The 17,323-nt window shown below is 36.7% G+C and overlaps 1 protein-coding gene across 1 annotated transcript in view; it reads left to right on the forward strand.

Moving 5' to 3' along the window:
• Positions 1-16,160, forward strand: part of LOC104168250 (DBIRD complex subunit ZNF326) — a gene marked incomplete at its 5' end in the record, with an annotated part of 20,574 nt that extends 4,414 nt beyond the window's left edge. Inside the window, 8 exons of the mRNA XM_009708778.1 lie at positions 733-767; positions 1,715-1,802; positions 4,086-4,200; positions 5,225-5,372; positions 5,704-5,803; positions 7,164-7,294; positions 8,741-8,836; positions 15,441-16,160. Coding sequence (XP_009707080.1) covers positions 733-767; positions 1,715-1,802; positions 4,086-4,200; positions 5,225-5,372; positions 5,704-5,803; positions 7,164-7,294; positions 8,741-8,836; positions 15,441-15,605 — 878 coding nt within the window. The remainder of the gene's footprint in view (positions 1-732; positions 768-1,714; positions 1,803-4,085; positions 4,201-5,224; positions 5,373-5,703; positions 5,804-7,163; positions 7,295-8,740; positions 8,837-15,440) is intronic.
• Positions 16,161-17,323: the final 1,163 nt, after the last annotated feature.

Below are 17,323 nucleotides of genomic sequence, written 5' to 3' on the forward strand. Positions count from 1 at the left end.
CATTATTGCTGGACTCTCCAGCTTTGGTGTGATGAAATGAGTCTGTAAAATACACATCCAGGTATATCAAAGACTTGTATCTCAAAGTTCTTCCTCTTAGCGCTTCTTCTTTCAGTACTTTTGTAGGTTCTCCTCTTCTAAACTACCTTCAGACAGAGCACTTCTGGTTTATTATCTGATCTCCCTCACTGATTTCCACAATCCAAGGACCAATGTACTACATAATATTGAAGTTACTTTAAGAAACGGAGAAGATAGCGCCTGTTAGAATGCACTTCTAATGAATCTCTCCTGTGACTCTGAGAGTCGGGGGAAGAAAATGTTGGGTGGCTTAACACAGTTTTCTGAAACTTGAACTGAACGATGCTGTAAGCAGTGTCATGTAGTTGAAAACTAAGAAGTGGGTGACAACTAACAGAAAATGCAATTAGTACACGATACATGTATGAAAATATATGTCAAAATTATATTCTCCTTTCAGTCTTGACTTTCTTGTTTTGTGGGGTTAGATATAGATGATTGCTTCTAAAATACTGTTTAGTTTATATTCCTAAGGATAACTGATTTTACATGTAGTATTATTACTAAAATATGATAAGTTGTAGATGTAGATTGTCCTAGCTGCGTAACAAGCTGATTTTTTTTCTTTCCTAAATATCTTAGTGCCTTAAAATGAATTGACAGTGACAGCGCTTTTACATTATTTATTTCTTCCTCATTTTGTGTTTATAGACATGAAGACATCTTTCCAGGATTCTACTATAGAGGTAAAGATTCCCAGAACTGGAAAAATGTTTGTGATTCTTTCAGAAGTTTGCACGGTATACCTTGAGATGAATAATTATTAAGCTAGAGTTATAAAAATTAAGCATTTAAAGTTCGGAAAAACTTACATAGTTATTTTTTTCTTATTTTTATCTAAAACTGTCTTATTTTGGTGGCAGTCTAAAATACTTACTGATTTCGAGTGAAAGATATAGCTTGTGCAGATAGCCTGGAAAATTAATTTTAAAGTGTATTTGTAGACCCTACCTATTCTTGTAATGCACAGAGAGCTGTCATAGGAACACTTTCCATGTTGTCATAGGTAGTTCGCTTGAATTCATACACCTATGACCTGCTTGGGTAGGCTCACAAATTATGTACCAAATGACAGGCAGATTACTAAACAGCAGTGAAGAAGAATGATTAAGATGTGAGACACATCAAGGAAAGAGGGTAAATGAAAAAAGAACCCATGTTAACAGGTGTTCCCTTATAGGGTACAAAGATTAGTTCCCACCTATAGAAAGATCAGTTGCAACAATATGTAAGAATGTAATTAGTAAGCTAAGCATGTACATATATGCTGGTTCCATTTTGAAAGACTGGAATGATACTTTCCTTCTTTCTGAGTGGAGGTATTAACATATTCTCAACTAAGTATTTAAAAGTCTGAACTGGAAGTCAGAATATTTATGTAGAAGACAATTTTGATTGTGAAACCATTCACAAACAGTTCAAGGCATTAAGGAGAAAGGCATAGCTTGAAGTGTTTCTACACCAAGTCTAACTAGATACTCAATTCACTTTCTTCCATTGTTGTTTTTTTATAAAAATAGTGGGTTACACATTATTGGAAATAAAGTAATTTGCACTGTCTTTTTCTGGATTTAGAATGGCATTGTTTTGTTGGGTTTTTTTCTTACAAAATTTATGGATTTGACTTTATTAGGAGATTGAAGTGGACACAAGTGGAGCAGTTGTTATATATGAAGACTTTACAAGAGATGCTTATGATCTTGGATATCAGACTTTTGGAGGTAAGTCAGTTTGCTTTGTCAGGTAAGGCATTGTGGGTATTGTATTTGTGTGACTTTGAGTGAATAGATTTAGTAAGCCTGTATGTATGACTTCTATTGGTTATTGAGTAGCATGACTTTTTTTTTAAAGAGTTTATAAATTTAGGCCATGGAGAAGATGGTTATTTGTAACATCCATCCATCACTTGTTTTGTTCTTTACATACTTATTGTCTCTCTGCTTTCTGATCATCTCTGTATGTTGCTGTTGTTTGACTTCTTTTAATTTTTGTGAAATTAATGTAAATGGTCTTCTATACTTACTGCCATTCCATTGCTTAAATGTTGTTTATCCCACCAGTTCCTCACTCATATCCTATTATCTATCCCACTAGCTGATCAACCTCACCCTTAAATCCTAGGTGAGTCACTTTTATAAGTGGATTCAGTTAAGTCAGAGAGCTGCTCTCAAGAACATGGGGTCTATTTCACGGGCAGTCTTAATGAAACAGGTTAATATTAGTTTACGTAAAATCAGTTAAAGCGTGTATTAACTATAGTGATTTCAAACACATACACAAAGAAATCCAGTGTTAAGGCTGGATTTAGTCCCTTTTCCCTTGTGTGCTGTACTGTTGCATACGTAGTCTAATCTGATGGTAAGGAGTGCTGGAAATTTGCAGCCAACTGATTAGAGTTTGTTTTCTTGAAATAGTAGTAAATTTTCTTTAATTGTGTGGATTTTTTTCATCTTTAAAAGTTTGTGTAAGTGCACTGAAGGAAAGTGGGAGCCCCACTGGGGAGTCCCAGTTTATATGTAGATTCAGGCTTCCATTCCCCAGCTTGTAATAGGATGGGCACTTGAATTTGTGAGCTTGAGGGGCAAGATATAGGCCATTTCACTCCACAGAATGTCATACCAGATGATTTTTTTACAACAGTAAAACAAGTGATCATTTGCATGTTTCCAGGGTTGGTGGTAAGGCACTAAGTGAAATTTAAATCCTGAGATCGATAATGGGGATTGCCTCTGTGCGTGGGTGGTTGTTTTTTGTTTCCAAATTGAACTTAAAAACTCCTATCTAGAAGATTATGTATTTTTCTCCTCTCTGGATGAGAGTAATTTTTGAAACTGTCTGCTACAAAATGAAAAACGTTGGGGTAATCAGGAATGAAGTTTAAGCTGTTAGTCAGTGGAAATGTTCTAGTACTCAGTGACGTTTCTAGAGCCATAGAGCTTTTTGCAAGGCTTTTTTTTTTTTTTTTTGCATTATGCTGCTGCATATTCCTTTCCTTTCTGTTACTATTTGGATGGAGGCAGATTTCATGGAGGCTGACCTCTCCCCTAAGGTTGAACTGCAAAAGAGAACTAAGTGATCCTCTTTTTCCTGCTCTAAAACTACTCACTGAATAATATTCTAATTGTTTCCCTTTGTCCATAGGCTTTTAAAGCAGACGTAGGAAAGGCAAACATAAATACACTTAAGTAAAAAGTCAGTGTCCTTAGAACTCTTTAATGTTGCAAAACTAATTTCTAGTAATTTATTTGTTTGCAGTCTTACATGCTAGGTGATAATTTAACGAAGTTCTTTGAAGGTTTGGTTGGGTTTTTGTTGTGTGATGGTTTGGTTCCCCCCTAGCTCAGCTGGTTCTTCCTTCACTGCTTTATTTCTTCAGCTGAAAATCTTTGGAACATTTTTCTGTGAAATCAAACGAAGTCTAGTGGGGAAAAATAATAAAGTTGTTGCAATTCAGGTTGTGTACCATACCTTAATGAAACACTGCCTTATCTCCTTTATGAAAACTTTTGGTTTTGGAAACTGCCTTCTCAGCAGAAGAGAATGGCTTTAGATAGTTTCTCCTTATGTAAGGGGATTGTAGCAATGGTGCTTTAAAACCATGGAGAGTTTTAAATAATGTGTGTCTCCCCATGCATCTCCAGTACCCTTTCGTGTTCAGTTCCTTGAAGTGGCCTTTAATAACTAGGCACAACAGAGTAGGGTTTGCTTTAACTCTGAATTTTCTTATTTTTATGAGTGTAACCTAGAATGTAACCTCTTAACTACTGAATTTGCGTTGTTGGAAACAAATGCTTAAATTGGTTGTCTTTAGAGGAGGACAACAAAGCGAAACTTCTATTGCATTTAAATAAGCCATTGAGCCACTTTGGTATAGGGTCTTTCTCTGCATTTTGAGGTATTTGTGAAGGAGATGGGGAAGACAGATACTTTTACTGAGGTTTATTTTGATTTTGGTTTTTTTTTTCCGAACGTATCGTTTAAAAATCCTTCTACTGTATGTTAAGAAGGCAAAGGAGAAGTTAAAAGTGAGGAAGAAGAAAAGCGGCGAATTGAGGCCAGAAGAGAGAAGCAAAGGCGTAGAAGGGAAAAAAACAGTGAAAAATATGGTGATGGATACAGGTTTGTGCTATTACTTCTGTCTTGTGTGCAGTGTGTTTTCTTCCCCTTTATCCTTCTGTAACAATATGTCTTCTTTCCTGAAAGCCCCTTTGGACTGATTTTAGAAAAACAAAATGCAATGAAGAAACAGGCAAAAAACCCCAGCTCCCACCCCCAAAACAAACCCAAACAACTAACCCAAACAAACCAACCCAAATGAAAAGCCCACACCCAAGTCCTGTGGCTTAGAAGACTGAATGTTTCACTGGACCTCTGCTGTATCAGAAAATACACAATTTCCTGACCCCTTCTCCCCCACAAGTGCATTAGTGCACATTTGAGAAGCAGCTTAGAATGTTATTGTTTTTGAATTATATATTTCAGGTTAATATATATTCATGCTGAGTTAATAAGCTGTTAGAAATTGACTTTATTCTGGTTTTATATGTATGTTGAGCTATTTTGTGGCAAAGATAAGTAGATAGTTTTGTAACTTAGTCTTGCCACAGTCAAGCGGGCTAATGCCCAGCACTGTACAAAACTGTTCTATGTCAGTGCAGTATATGATCATAGCATTAGTGCCTTTTCCTCATTGTACTGAGGCCATATTTCCTTATGAAGATTATATAGTTTTTGTATGGAAAATGAGCTTTAAATGAATTCTCCTGACTATTTGTAATCAGGAAATCATGGATTGGCTTGACTGTGAGAAGTACTACAAAAGGTGTTACACAAACTATAGAGCTGTGATAGATATACTCACAGAATAATGTGGCTTTTGAATGGTTAGCTTATGATTTCAGCAGTTTCCATCTTCTGCGCAGATAATTCATTACTCTGAGATGCCCGGTTCATATTTGGTTCTTGTAGCAGTTACCCTTCATAATGGTAAAATACTGGAATTTTTTTTTTTCACTTAGGCTTCTTTTAAAAATGCTTTTCCCATTCCTTTTCTGATTAGGTTTGTCAAGTCCTCAGAGTTTTAAGGAGAGAGGGAGGGATGTTTCTTTAATAGTAATATCACTTAATATGTTTCTCTTAATAGAATGGCATTTACGTGCTCATTTTGCAAATTTCGAACATTTGAAGAAAAAGAAATTGAGTCACATCTGGAGAGTGCAGCTCACCAGGAAACATTGGATCATATCCAGAAGCAAACCAAATTTGACAAAGTAGTGATGGAATTTCTTCATGTAAGACAACTGGTTTTTGATCTATGTAATACTTTTACGTTAGAATGTAGTTAGAATTTACCATTTATCTTCAAAATATGGTTAATTTATCATTGTTATTCACTTTGCAGACTACTTCTGGCACTGCACATACTACTAAAAGTTGAAGCAAATTCAGAGTCTAAAATAGTGGAACTTCTACGATTACAAGTAGTGCCTTAAGAAGTAACAGCAATTAATTGCTATTCATTACAGAGCTATTTGAGTAATATTTTAAGTATAAGTTCCTGTTGGAATACAAACAATCATTCATCAAATGTGTTATGATTTTTTTTTTTCTGATTCTCTGTAGGAGTGTATGGTGAATAAATTCAAGAAGACAGCTATGCGTAAGCAGCAGACAAGTAACCAAACAGAAAATGCTCAAGCTACTGAAAAAGATATAATGGAAGGTGAGTGATGCATTTTATGTGACAGTGCATACTGTGGAGCTCTGCTTGTCCTTTTTTCCTTTCATTTGCCGAATTTGATAATGTTTGGATTAAAATTATTAGTTTTCATATCTTTTTTTGTACCTGGTTGGGATTCTTTGCCTCATTTCTGATACAATGTGGAATGTAAGCACAGTGGGAGGTAGCAAACCTTACTTAAGTTTGCTATCCAGGTAACCTTGTCAGAAAGCAAGATAACATTGTGCTAGGTACTTGACAAACAGAATTATGTGGGCTTTGCCACAGTGTTACTCGGTATAATGCATGAGGAGTGGTAACAGTTGGATACAGATAAACTGAAAGAGAGCATGTAATAAAGCAGGAAGATGATAATGCTCAAATATAATGGCAAGGATCTGGATAATGTAAGTGGGATAGTTGCTGTGGTTTTGAGGGGCACTGACAAAAGGAGGAGTTTGAGCACTTTCTAGGCTACCCAAGATGCATCTTGGCCTGAATTTTTTTTCCCCTTGGCTGCCCTGCAGGCAGTTTTCTAGAGCACTTTGTGTGTCCCTGCCTTTCTGTGCCATATCCTCCCACTTTATCCTTTACTTGAGGGATTTCAAAAGACGTGCTGGAGCCAGAGGGGACATCTTTTGAGTACCTTTACTTTAGGTGGTAACTCTATTTGAATATTACCTTAATTTGAATTTAAATGCTAAGAGCTACTTAAAAATGGATATAACCAACATCTTAATAATCTCCCAAATTCTTTTTGTGTACTTTCCTTAAGTACTGGGGGAGGGCGTTGCCTTTATAATCAGAATGTTCTGTTGGCAAGCTAATATTTAAAATTGCAAGAGGAATTGAATGCGTACGGTTCTTCATAATGGTGAGGAGAGGCAAGGAAGTAAACTAATTGTTCTTGTGAGGGGTGAAGTAAATCCAGCTGCTTTGGTGAAACTTTGTTTCTTGTATCAAAATGTGTATTATTAAGGATATTAGTTATTGTTGATTTTAAATAGACAGCATTCTTGTACATTGAATAGTTCAATTTGATTGTACCATTTTTATTTCCCTCTATTTAGCCAGGTAGGTGTTCATATATCATAACTTCAGACAGCAAACATAACCGCCTGGGTCTCATATATAGTCTGTGGAGAGAAGGAGCTGGAGTATCCAAGTGAAAAACTTCCTGCCTCAACACTGCCTTCAGAGAGCCTAATTTTGATGCCTGAATTTGGCTGAATATTCCCCTGTGGTTCAGTTTGACATGTTTAGCAACTGAGATCTCTAATTTTCTGGTGTAAAACAATCTCCTCTTCCACTTCCCTGGAATAACACATTTTATGTTAATGCTTTGTTGCATCTTCTTTGGCAGGGGTTACTGCTGATGACCACATGATGAAAGTTGAGACTGTTCACTGCAGTGCTTGCAGTGTGTACGTTCCTGCATTACACAGTTCTGTTCAGCAGCACTTAAAATCTCCTGATCACACAAAAGGAAAACAAGTAAGATATGACATATTACTAAAAAAAAAAAAGGCAGGCAAACATAATCTAATAGTAGGTGAGAAATGTTATGGTGCTCAGTGCTAGTAATTTCTAAGTTCTTGTTGGTATTACTTGTTCTCTAGCAACCTGGAATGTCCTTGTTACACTTTGTAAACATAATGTCGCATGAAGTAGCCAGTGCTTAAGTACCTCCAGTTAATGAAAGATTGGTGTGCTCAATAGCTGACAGTAGTAAGTCCTGAGAAGGTTACTAGGAAAGACTTTTTTATTTTATGGGATTTTTTTTTACTGCATTAAGTGTTGGAAAGATTTTGTTATTCATACTGCAAAACATAACAAAATCATAAAATCACAGAATGGTTTGGTTGGAAGGGACCTTAAAGATCATCTAGTTCCAAGCCCCCTGCCATGGCCAGGGACATCTTCCACAAGAGCAGGTTGCTCAAAGCCCCATCCAACCTGGCCTTGAACACTTCCAGGGATGGAGCATCCACAACTCCTCTGGGCAACCTCTTCCAGTGCCTCATCGCCCTCACTGTGAAGAATTTCATATGTGACTTAAATCTTCCCTCTTCCAGTTTAAAGCCATTGCCCCTTGTCCTGTCACTTATAAAAAGTGCCCCTGTAAAAAGTCCCTCTCCAGCTTTCTCGTAAGCCCCCCTTTAGGTACTGGAAGGCTGCTGTAAGGTCTTCCTGGAGCCTTCTCATCTCCAGGCTGAACAACCCCAACTCTCTCAGCCTGTCTTCACAGGAGAGGTGCATAATACATATGTTTCCAGAAAGGTAACAGACCTAGTGTTGTCTTTTTTTTTTTGCTTGGCTATTAACTTTTTAATTTGAAGAAAAGTGAGAGCAGTTTAGAATTAGCAGTACTGTGGTATTGTCCCTCTTATATTTAATAATGATACACTTCTAAGGTTGGTTAGAAGGATTGAAAGAGTAGTGTGAGTGGGAAAAAATCACAGTTGTCGTAATAAACAAGATTGCCAAAGTAATGTTTTGTTTATATATGAGCTTTTGTGATTATGGAATATCATAGAAGAATGGTTTGAGTTGGAAAGGACCTTTAAAGGTCATCTAGTCCAACCCCGCTGCAATGAGCAGGGACATCTTCCACAATATGTTAGACTGTGATGGAAAAGCATGCATCTTATCCGTAGATGAGTACAAGAAGTAACTGTGGTTGTAGACAGGTACGTGGTTGTAGTTCATTATATAAGCAAGACGTGAATATATCTTTTGATCTATCTAAAGCAACAATCTGTAAACACTACCAAACTTAATTGAGCTCATTATGTGGTTTGTACTTAAATGCTAGGAATGAGCATTTCATGCCGCAATACATTCCAGTATTTTCCTTACAGAAACTGACCATGAATTTACATTTGTGTGACAATTGTTATAGGTGTATGATAATTATTCACTGTAAAAATTGTTTCCTAGGCCTACAGAGAACAAATAAAAAGGGAGAGCGTTCTTACTGCCACCAGTATCTTGAATAATCCTATAGTCAAGGCACGATACGAGCTGTATGTGAAGGTAAGATGCAAATGGAAAAAGTTGTCTGTAATGTTTGCTATACCACTACTTCCTCCATGCTGATGGAGTTTAACCTCAGCACTCTGTCTTCTATTCCTGCCTTCTAGGTAGCTCACAGATTGAATATACTTTTAATGTATTTTGCCAGTCTCGGATCATTGTCTCAGATAACTTCCTTTGCAGAAAAAATTACCACCTTCAGATTTACCAGCTTTTGGTTTTGGTTTACCACTTTTATGTATATCTAGTCAATCTTTAATTAGATGCTCTTATTAAAAAATGAAACTCTAGGAAAGCACCAGAAGTGTTTTTATGTAATACTAACTGTAGAGCATACTTTACAAATGAGTCAGTCTTTACATTTAGAAGCAAAGGCTGCAGCATGTGGCTTTGTACTAAAGTACAGTGCACACACTACTCGGCTACTTCTTATTCCATACAATTTCTGGGATTCATGGCAGCATACAAAAAAAGGAAGCTTACAACAGTAGTTGTCATGATCAGAGAATTTAAAAGGCATGGCAGCCTATGCTGCAGATATGTGGCCCAAAAATGTATGTAAATTAATTTTAGCAAAATGTGGCTTTTTCTATTGAGCCATGAAATGACTTTTTCTGTAGTACTATTGTTACATATTTCTGGTAGTTACTTTTAATTGGTTTATAATTTTGCCTGTGTCCAAACAGTAGACTCTTTCAAACAAAGCAATACTGTGTTGCAGAAATATGACAAGGTATGAGCCAATGCAGAAGTTGTGATCTTAGAATGTCAAATTAGTCATGTCCTGCAAAATTACATATGGTTGGGTGTGTGAATCGGTTTCAATTCGGTTCTATATCTGTTAAGAAAAGATAGCAAATGGCCAGATACCACAGCCTGGAATAACTGCCTGGATTTCCAACCATCTCTGCTGATGTTACTTATGGCCTGGTGTGCGTTGTCCTGCACAGCCCCCTAGTGGGGGACTGGTAAAAGGAGCAGTGGAAATTTATCATTCCTCTGTTGGAAAACTGAGGAGGATAAAATTTGCAAGATTGTCTTCACAAGGAGACCACTGACATTTTCAGAGTACCTAGCACTGGTGTTTCCTGGGGTGGATTGAACTTAATACACTTTCAGCAGCACCTGCTCAGTGAGATGTATCTGGCTTCTGGTTATGCAGATCCCTCTCATCCTTGTCCAAATATATAACCAACTGCAGACTGAAGGAGTCAGGTTTTATTATGACATGCGATGAATCAGAGCATGCGATGCATGCATTTGGTGTCTGCAGTCTTCCAGGAGAGTAGGAAATCCTTGTTACTGCTGAAAGTAGTGTACTTTGAGATGAAGGGCAAACTGGCTTGAGGAAACACCCCTTCCCACCTCCCAAACAAAAAAACCCCAAAACCTCAAACAAAAAACCAAAACAAAAACACCAAACCCAGCATTGGTATGGAAAGTGTTGTCTATCCTGCATATGCAGCATGCAAGGAGGAAATTCGGAGCAGGGAAGACCTGCGAGGCTGTGGCATAGATTTGTACCAAGACACAAAGGCAAGTCATCAACATCACAAATGCGTTTGACAAAAGGAGAAAAAAATTGCAGGTCAGCAGCTCCTGATTTTTATGCATCCCTATTGATACAATTTGACATGAGCAAAAATATGTATGGTTTTTTTTTCTTTATGTATATTGGGAAGTTTGTTCTCTTCCAGACCACACATTAAAAGGTGCATATCCCAAATAAAGTTGAATTAGGGAAAGCTCTTTCTGTCAAGGCCAGTACTGCCTTCTAGAACCACACCCTGCTGAGAGTAGTAGTCATCCATCTCTTTACCACAACCAGTATTTGGGATGCACCTTCCCCCGTTGTGGTTTTGTGTGAAAAATTGTGCTTAAGTAATTTTGATTGCCCCATGGAGCTACTGAGTAACTGCTTGGAGGATGACAATTTAATGTCGTGTAATTTGGGTTGATTTGACTGGCTGACACCTGGCAGCAGGTGATCAATTTTGAGGATATTTGCTGTGTGTTGCATTGTATAAGGGTTTTCAAGGTTGAAGGCTCTGGTTCATGTTTGACTGAAAATGAGGGAGTGGATCATGACTTCTGGTCTGGAGTAAGCTAACTAACAAGAAATAACAACTGCTGTCTTACTTGGGACACCTTGGCCACTTCTTTTGAGTAAAATGCCATTCTGTCTGTGACTTATTCCTCTACCCAGTGCTTAATGGAAAATCTCTTTAGCCATTTGATTTACTCTTCTGTCGAACTAGAGACTGCTCCACAGGTTGTTTGCTGTGTGTGCAAAAGGAAAGAAAGCAACTAGGTGCATTTTAAACAAGCTTACAGCTTCAAATGTGTTGCTCTGCAAATACTCGACTTCTGTTTTTCTTTAACGACATGTTTCTAGTTTGCACTGTGAAAACGAAAGCAGAAGGAAAATTTTTTTGGGCTATAAACGTTTAAAAATATTTTCATATTTAATTATGAAGTCAGTTTTAGATTTTCAAATTTCACTGCAAAATCTTTTTAAGAAACAAATGCAGACTTGGTAGTGTTTATCTGTACATGCTAAATAAGCATGCAGACTTGAACTTCAATCTTTCAGGTAGTTCTATAAGCTTGGGCATGTCAGCTGTAGCAAAGGTAGAAAGGTTAAATCACTCCTGGTAATTTGCACTGAGTTAAGGTATTTTTTCAATTTTTGTGGTGGTGTGTGGTTTTTTTTGGTTTTTTTGTTTTGTTTTGTTTTTTTTGTAACATAGTAAAGGTAAAGTGGTGTCCACTGAAAATGGAAGGATCTGTATGGAGTTAGCTTAAGATAATCCCTCTTGCATTGTGCATGGGTTTTTTTTTTTTGTTTGTTTCAACCAATTTGCAATTAATGTCCCAGATCCACAGAATACAGCTTCAGTAAATTAGATGATGTAGCTCCTGGTGTTTTATAAAGGCTTTGATCTTTGTTATACTTCTGATCAGTGACTAGAGTTATGAACGGAGAGATAAAAAACAAAGTTCCAGATAGGGCTTGACAGTAGTTGTTAGCACCATGGCCAATGATGAAAGCAAGAATCGTAATGATGGAGAATAGTGTTTCTTAACGGTGGCCTTCTTAATTTACTAATGCAGCTTCCTTGGATCCACTAGTATTGGAATAACTCTTCTTATGTCTACTGTTCTTCCAGTCTTCTGCTGGACCCCACTGCTAGGACTATCATTTTATGTATCGTGTCTTCTGTCACAAAATGCTGCTTCTGTTCCCTGTGCTGCTGCTGCTGCTTTGGAGCTGGTGTGTGCATTATTGGAAATTTCTCCATTCAGTTTCCAGAAAACTGAATGCTGTAGCAGAACTGAGGTTTCCAGTTCTCAAAACATGCATGTGATCTTTATGATCCAAATGGTGCTGGTGACCATCTTTTACACTATCTTATTCCATGATTTTTTTTTCAATTCCTATATTTGAAAATTCAGTGCTTAAATCAGCAGCATATTGTTTGCATCCTGTCCTTTGCATGCAAGGAACATTTCCTCTTAATCTCGTTTGGTATTTTCATCATAGATACTTTAATCAAAGAACCTTGAAAAGATTGTTTCTTACCTTGGCCATTCTTTTAAAGAGCCCTCTGTTTCCCCAGTGTTGGTCTTGTGTGGTATCCTTTTATGCTTCCAGTGTACTCTTTCTATGCTTTTAAAAAAGTTCTTAATTTCTCCTTACTCTCCTACATCCATACTGTGAAAAGGGGGGGAAGAGGGGAAATCTACCACAAGCCACCTGCAGGCCAGTCTGAAGCAATCATCACAGAAGTTTTATGAACCTGCAGCAAGTTGCTTTATAATATGGAGGAAAAAAAGACCATCTTATTTCTCAGGCAGAAAGTTACCGCTTGATGAATTCATGACTGTCTCTAACTTTGCAGCATTTAGAACTTCCTAGAAAGAATGATGTCTATGATGAAAAACTGCTTGGATGTTGCTTAAGAGAAGCATCGTACAGATAATGTTTTCTATCACAATATCCCAGGACTGTTTGATCATGTATATTAGTGAAGACATTCTAAAGTTTACCAGTTAGGTAGGCAGACTTTGGTATCTTCTGGGGTCAGATTTGTGAGACCTGTTGTAAATAGATAGAGAATGGTTTCTGGGGACATTTGAATTCCAAAGCTTTGGTTGTAAATACCAGTTCACAGTCTTAAGCTTTCTCTGCAATTTAAATACTCTAGAGGCAAGGAACCCAAAGAATGCATCTCTTGGGAGTAAACTACTTATCTGCTTGTTTTTTTATGCTCTGTAGGCATCATAAAGTCTTTCTGCAGCAGTTCAGTGGTGTGCCTGTGTTCTTGTTTTCTGTTTTTTTTTTTTGTTTTGTTTTTTAAAGCCTTCTGGGAAGATGGGACCAGTGTGGCTGTCAAAATCAACTAGCATCAAAATTGGGTCTGCATGCTGTGCTGAATGTCTCTGATGCTACATCACTGGAGAAGAGTGCAGTCGTTAGGATCTTCCCCTTGAGAGCAGTAACTTTTTCCTTAGTTTGAGAACTTGAAAAGTGCATTTTTCTCTGAAGAAACAGTTGGGGAAAGCAACTGAATTTTTTTTTTATTGTTGTTGTATAGAGATCTGTTCAGCCAGAAGTAGCTGAATCCAGTTCTGCTAGGTTAGCCAGAAGCGACATACTGTCTCCACAGGAATGGAGTGTAACAATTTTCTGTAGCACGTCCCCAGGAGTCAGGGACAGTCAGAAGTTGTCTGCAGGAGTGTGGAAGCAGTCCTTTTAGAATTCGATTCTTTAGTTACAATTCATCATTATGCCTAGCCTAGACATAACAGGATTTTAATCTTTCCTTTTGTATCAGACCTGTGAAAGGGCTTCTGATATCCTTGTGAATCATTTAAGGAGAAAGACTGCCTGTTTTCTTCAGCTAGGCAACAATGCTGTCTATTAGGCCATATGAAACTCTTAAATGTACCTGTCTTTCCTCTGTCTACTGATCAGCATGTGTTCAAAGCTAACTAGATGGAGTATTCTTAAATCTGTAATTAGCTTATTTCTGTCTGTCTTTGGAAATCCTTGTTCCTGTACCCAAATGTGAGTGAAAATACTTAGCTGAACCTAAGGAAAATGGCACTAGAAGCTTTACAGTCAGGAAGTCTTCCACGCTTCTGTGCAAAAAGGAAAGTAGATGAGTACAATTTTGAGGAGTCGGACTAAATCTTATTGAATTAAGGTTTGGATGCTCAATCTTTTTATTTCGTGATGCTTTCCACTGATGTTGGAATTAAATTGGTTTGGGCATTTGCTTTTTGGTGTGGGTGGTGATGTTTTGTTTTTTTTTTTTTTTTCCATGAAATGGTTTACTGAGCTAATAAATATTTTCGGTATTTCAGTGTTGAACACTGTTACTTATTCGGTGAAATACCACTTGGCGTTCTGTAGCCTCATGGTAGTCGACAGTAATGGTGGATCATCTAAAAGGGGCATGAGTTTTAACTGGGATGTGGGGTTTTCTTGTTTTCATAGGATTCAGATAAGTTTTCTATATGCTTGACGCTTACCTATGAGAATCTACTTCTAAGAAAGCCAAACTTAGTATCTTAAAGAATTCTAAATACTACCTTATTTGTGGGGTTTATGTGTGGTAGCTGTGTCTTTGATTAGGCTCAATGGACACTATCACCTTCAGTGCTGTAGGCTGGCCATTACAAAGTGTGTGCATAAAATTATCCTGGGACTTGGAATGACATGGTCTCAAATAATTCTGCTTTCTCTGGGTTACTCTTTAAATCTGAGTTTATGATTTTTCTTGATTTTAGAGTAACAATGAAGCCAAGTTTTTGTTTAGTGGCATTAGCTAAATGTTTTTATAGCTTTCTAATTTTTAATGATTTGTAGGCCACTTGGAAGACCCTACCTGGAAAATGTAACTGAAGTAAAAATATTTAAGTAAGAAAGGACAAGGAGTCTGGTACTCAATTTTTATTTTGGATCATCTTTTAAATAATATTCTTGAAATCCCAATCGTAGTGTGGTTAGTGATTGGCGTGATATGCTCAGATTGGACTTGCTCTGTCACGTGTTTGAACATGAAGGCGCTTTAGTGAAGAAACTCTTAATACTTCATGTTGTTATTCTTTATTGTTTATTCATAGTTCTTAAATATCTGAAACAAATGAAAGCTGAGGTATATCTTGTACTGAATTATTGTATGAAATAGAGAAAATGTGAAACTAGAATGCCAACATATTTTAAATACTGTCTGAGAAATCTGCTTGATAATTTTTCTAGATCAGCAATGGAATGAATTTCAGGCTAGTCAATGTAATTAATTCTAGATTTTTTTTTAATTTACTGAAGAGTTTGCCTTTTTGATAGAATTATTCAGAATGAATAAAGACTGTAAATAAGGAAAAGCAGAATGAAACTCTTCTGGTTTTTGTTTTAATTGGAGAGAAAAAGGAAGCAGCTGTAGTTCTAAATAAAAAATCCAACTATTAAAAAGCTGTATAAAACAGCATAACATTTCTTAGTGGCTGCCCTTTTCATTCACTGAAATGATGAGTATTATTTTATTTTATGTTTGGAATAAATATCAAAGTGTTTGTTTTTAATCTACTGCTTCAGGGTGAAAATCCTTTTGAAATTAATGATCAGACTCAGGAGCAGCAGGCGGAAGAAGAGGACAAAGCTGATGAGCCAGTTGAGGGTGAGGAAGAAGAGGAGGAAGAAGAAGAAGAAGAAACTGAAGAACAAACTGACTTCACTTTAGACCACACTGAAGATAATTAATTGCAAGAAAATGAAAATATACTGGGGGGGGCAAAACAGCTTTTTATTTCTGCTCTAAAGTGGCTAGGACTTTTTAATAGTCTCAGATGAAGTTGTTGAAGATTCCCCACCATATGCATGCATTCCATTCTGTGGAGAACTTGTTTATATAATTCCTCGGTGTTTCTGATTTTGTTTAAAATGAAATTAAAACTATTTTAGTTGAGCTTTTTATAGAAAATTGACTGTTAAAGCTGATTAAAACATTGTGTTGTATATTTTTTTAAGCATCCTATTTTTTTGGTGTGTGTATTGAAAGTTGGATATAATAATTTTTGGTCTAATCAGTTGAAAAGAAAGGTGGGTCTGTGGGGTAAATATATTAAATGCTGTATGGCATAAGCTATCATATTTACCTCTGAGTACAGAATGAGTAACTTCAAAAATTATGCTGTTGAGTGTGGCTGTTTTGGGGACTGCATTGCACTCTGTATAATAGAGTATGTGTTATAATATGCCTTGTAGCTTTTTGTGATAAGATGTACCAGTTTATAGCAATAAAACACTTAAGAAATGTTCCTGGTTAAAGTGTCGTAGTTAAGTACTTCAAGTATTTCCCCATGCTGACTGCCATATTGGTTTCAAATCAAAACTTGATTGATACTATGATTGAAATTATTTAAAATTTGTAGTTGCATCTTAGTGACATGTTATTTATTGTTGATTTTTGATGTATTCAGACTCCACCTACCAGGACAGATGAGCACTTTAGCCTTCATAGTGTGCCTAGGAGAAGCATGCGTTCAGTATATTTGCGTGCTATGCACTGTTGTCTGTCTTGGAAATTATATATGAGTAGACTTGTTTTTTTCCAGAGTTCCTTCTAATCTAGCTTTTGACTCATGAGAACTGGAAATGTCTGATTTAACTATTTCTGAGTATAGCTAAGTAATTTGCATAATTTTTCCCTAAATGTGGTAACTTAACAGAAGTAACTGTACGATCTCTTGTGGTCGTTATAGGCAATTTTTTTCAAAATCTCATCATATATGTAGTTTGTGCACCTTTATGTTGGACAACCTTTGTGTTAATTTGTAGCCGTCACTGTATACAGGTGGTATAAGCAGAGAGTGGACAGAGGTTAGATAGAACTAAAGTACTTCTAACCTCAAAATGTGAACCAATTTGCTTTTTCAGTGATGTATTGTAGAATTGGGGAAAGTGTGCAGGTATTATGGGAGAATACTTGATTTAGATATTAGGCAACCAGAAAGTCTAGTAGCAGTCAACTCTGAAGAATGCTGTATGTTGTAGTCATTTAACTGTTACCTTTTAGCATAGCTTGGAAAGTAGAAAATACAGCATTGTGAGGAAAGAGAGAGGAAACTGAGTTTGGTGCCTTGACCTCTTGTTTTCTATATGGCTTATATTTTTCCATTTAAAAAAATCAACGTGATGTAGACTTGATTGTTGTACCTGTAAGTGGGTTAGCTTGGGACTAAAACAGCATGAGTTGGTTGAAAGATATGTTAAGCCTGCAGCTGGTTGAATGGTATCTCTTTTGGATATGTAAGCTTAAAATAACAAAGTAGTCCCTAGATCTCTACACTCATTCTCCTGTTCTCCATTTTAAGACTAGGATTAAGATTCATATTTGCATTACTTTGAGGATGTAATCTCCCCTTCTGCCATACAAACTGATCGCTCAACTATTTGTGTTCTATTTGTAGATCTCTTGC

The sequence above is a fragment of the Cariama cristata genome, unplaced genomic scaffold, assembly GCF_000690535.1.
Source record: "Cariama cristata isolate BGI_N322 unplaced genomic scaffold, ASM69053v1 scaffold43280, whole genome shotgun sequence".
Lineage (NCBI taxonomy): Eukaryota > Metazoa > Chordata > Aves > Cariamiformes > Cariamidae > Cariama > Cariama cristata.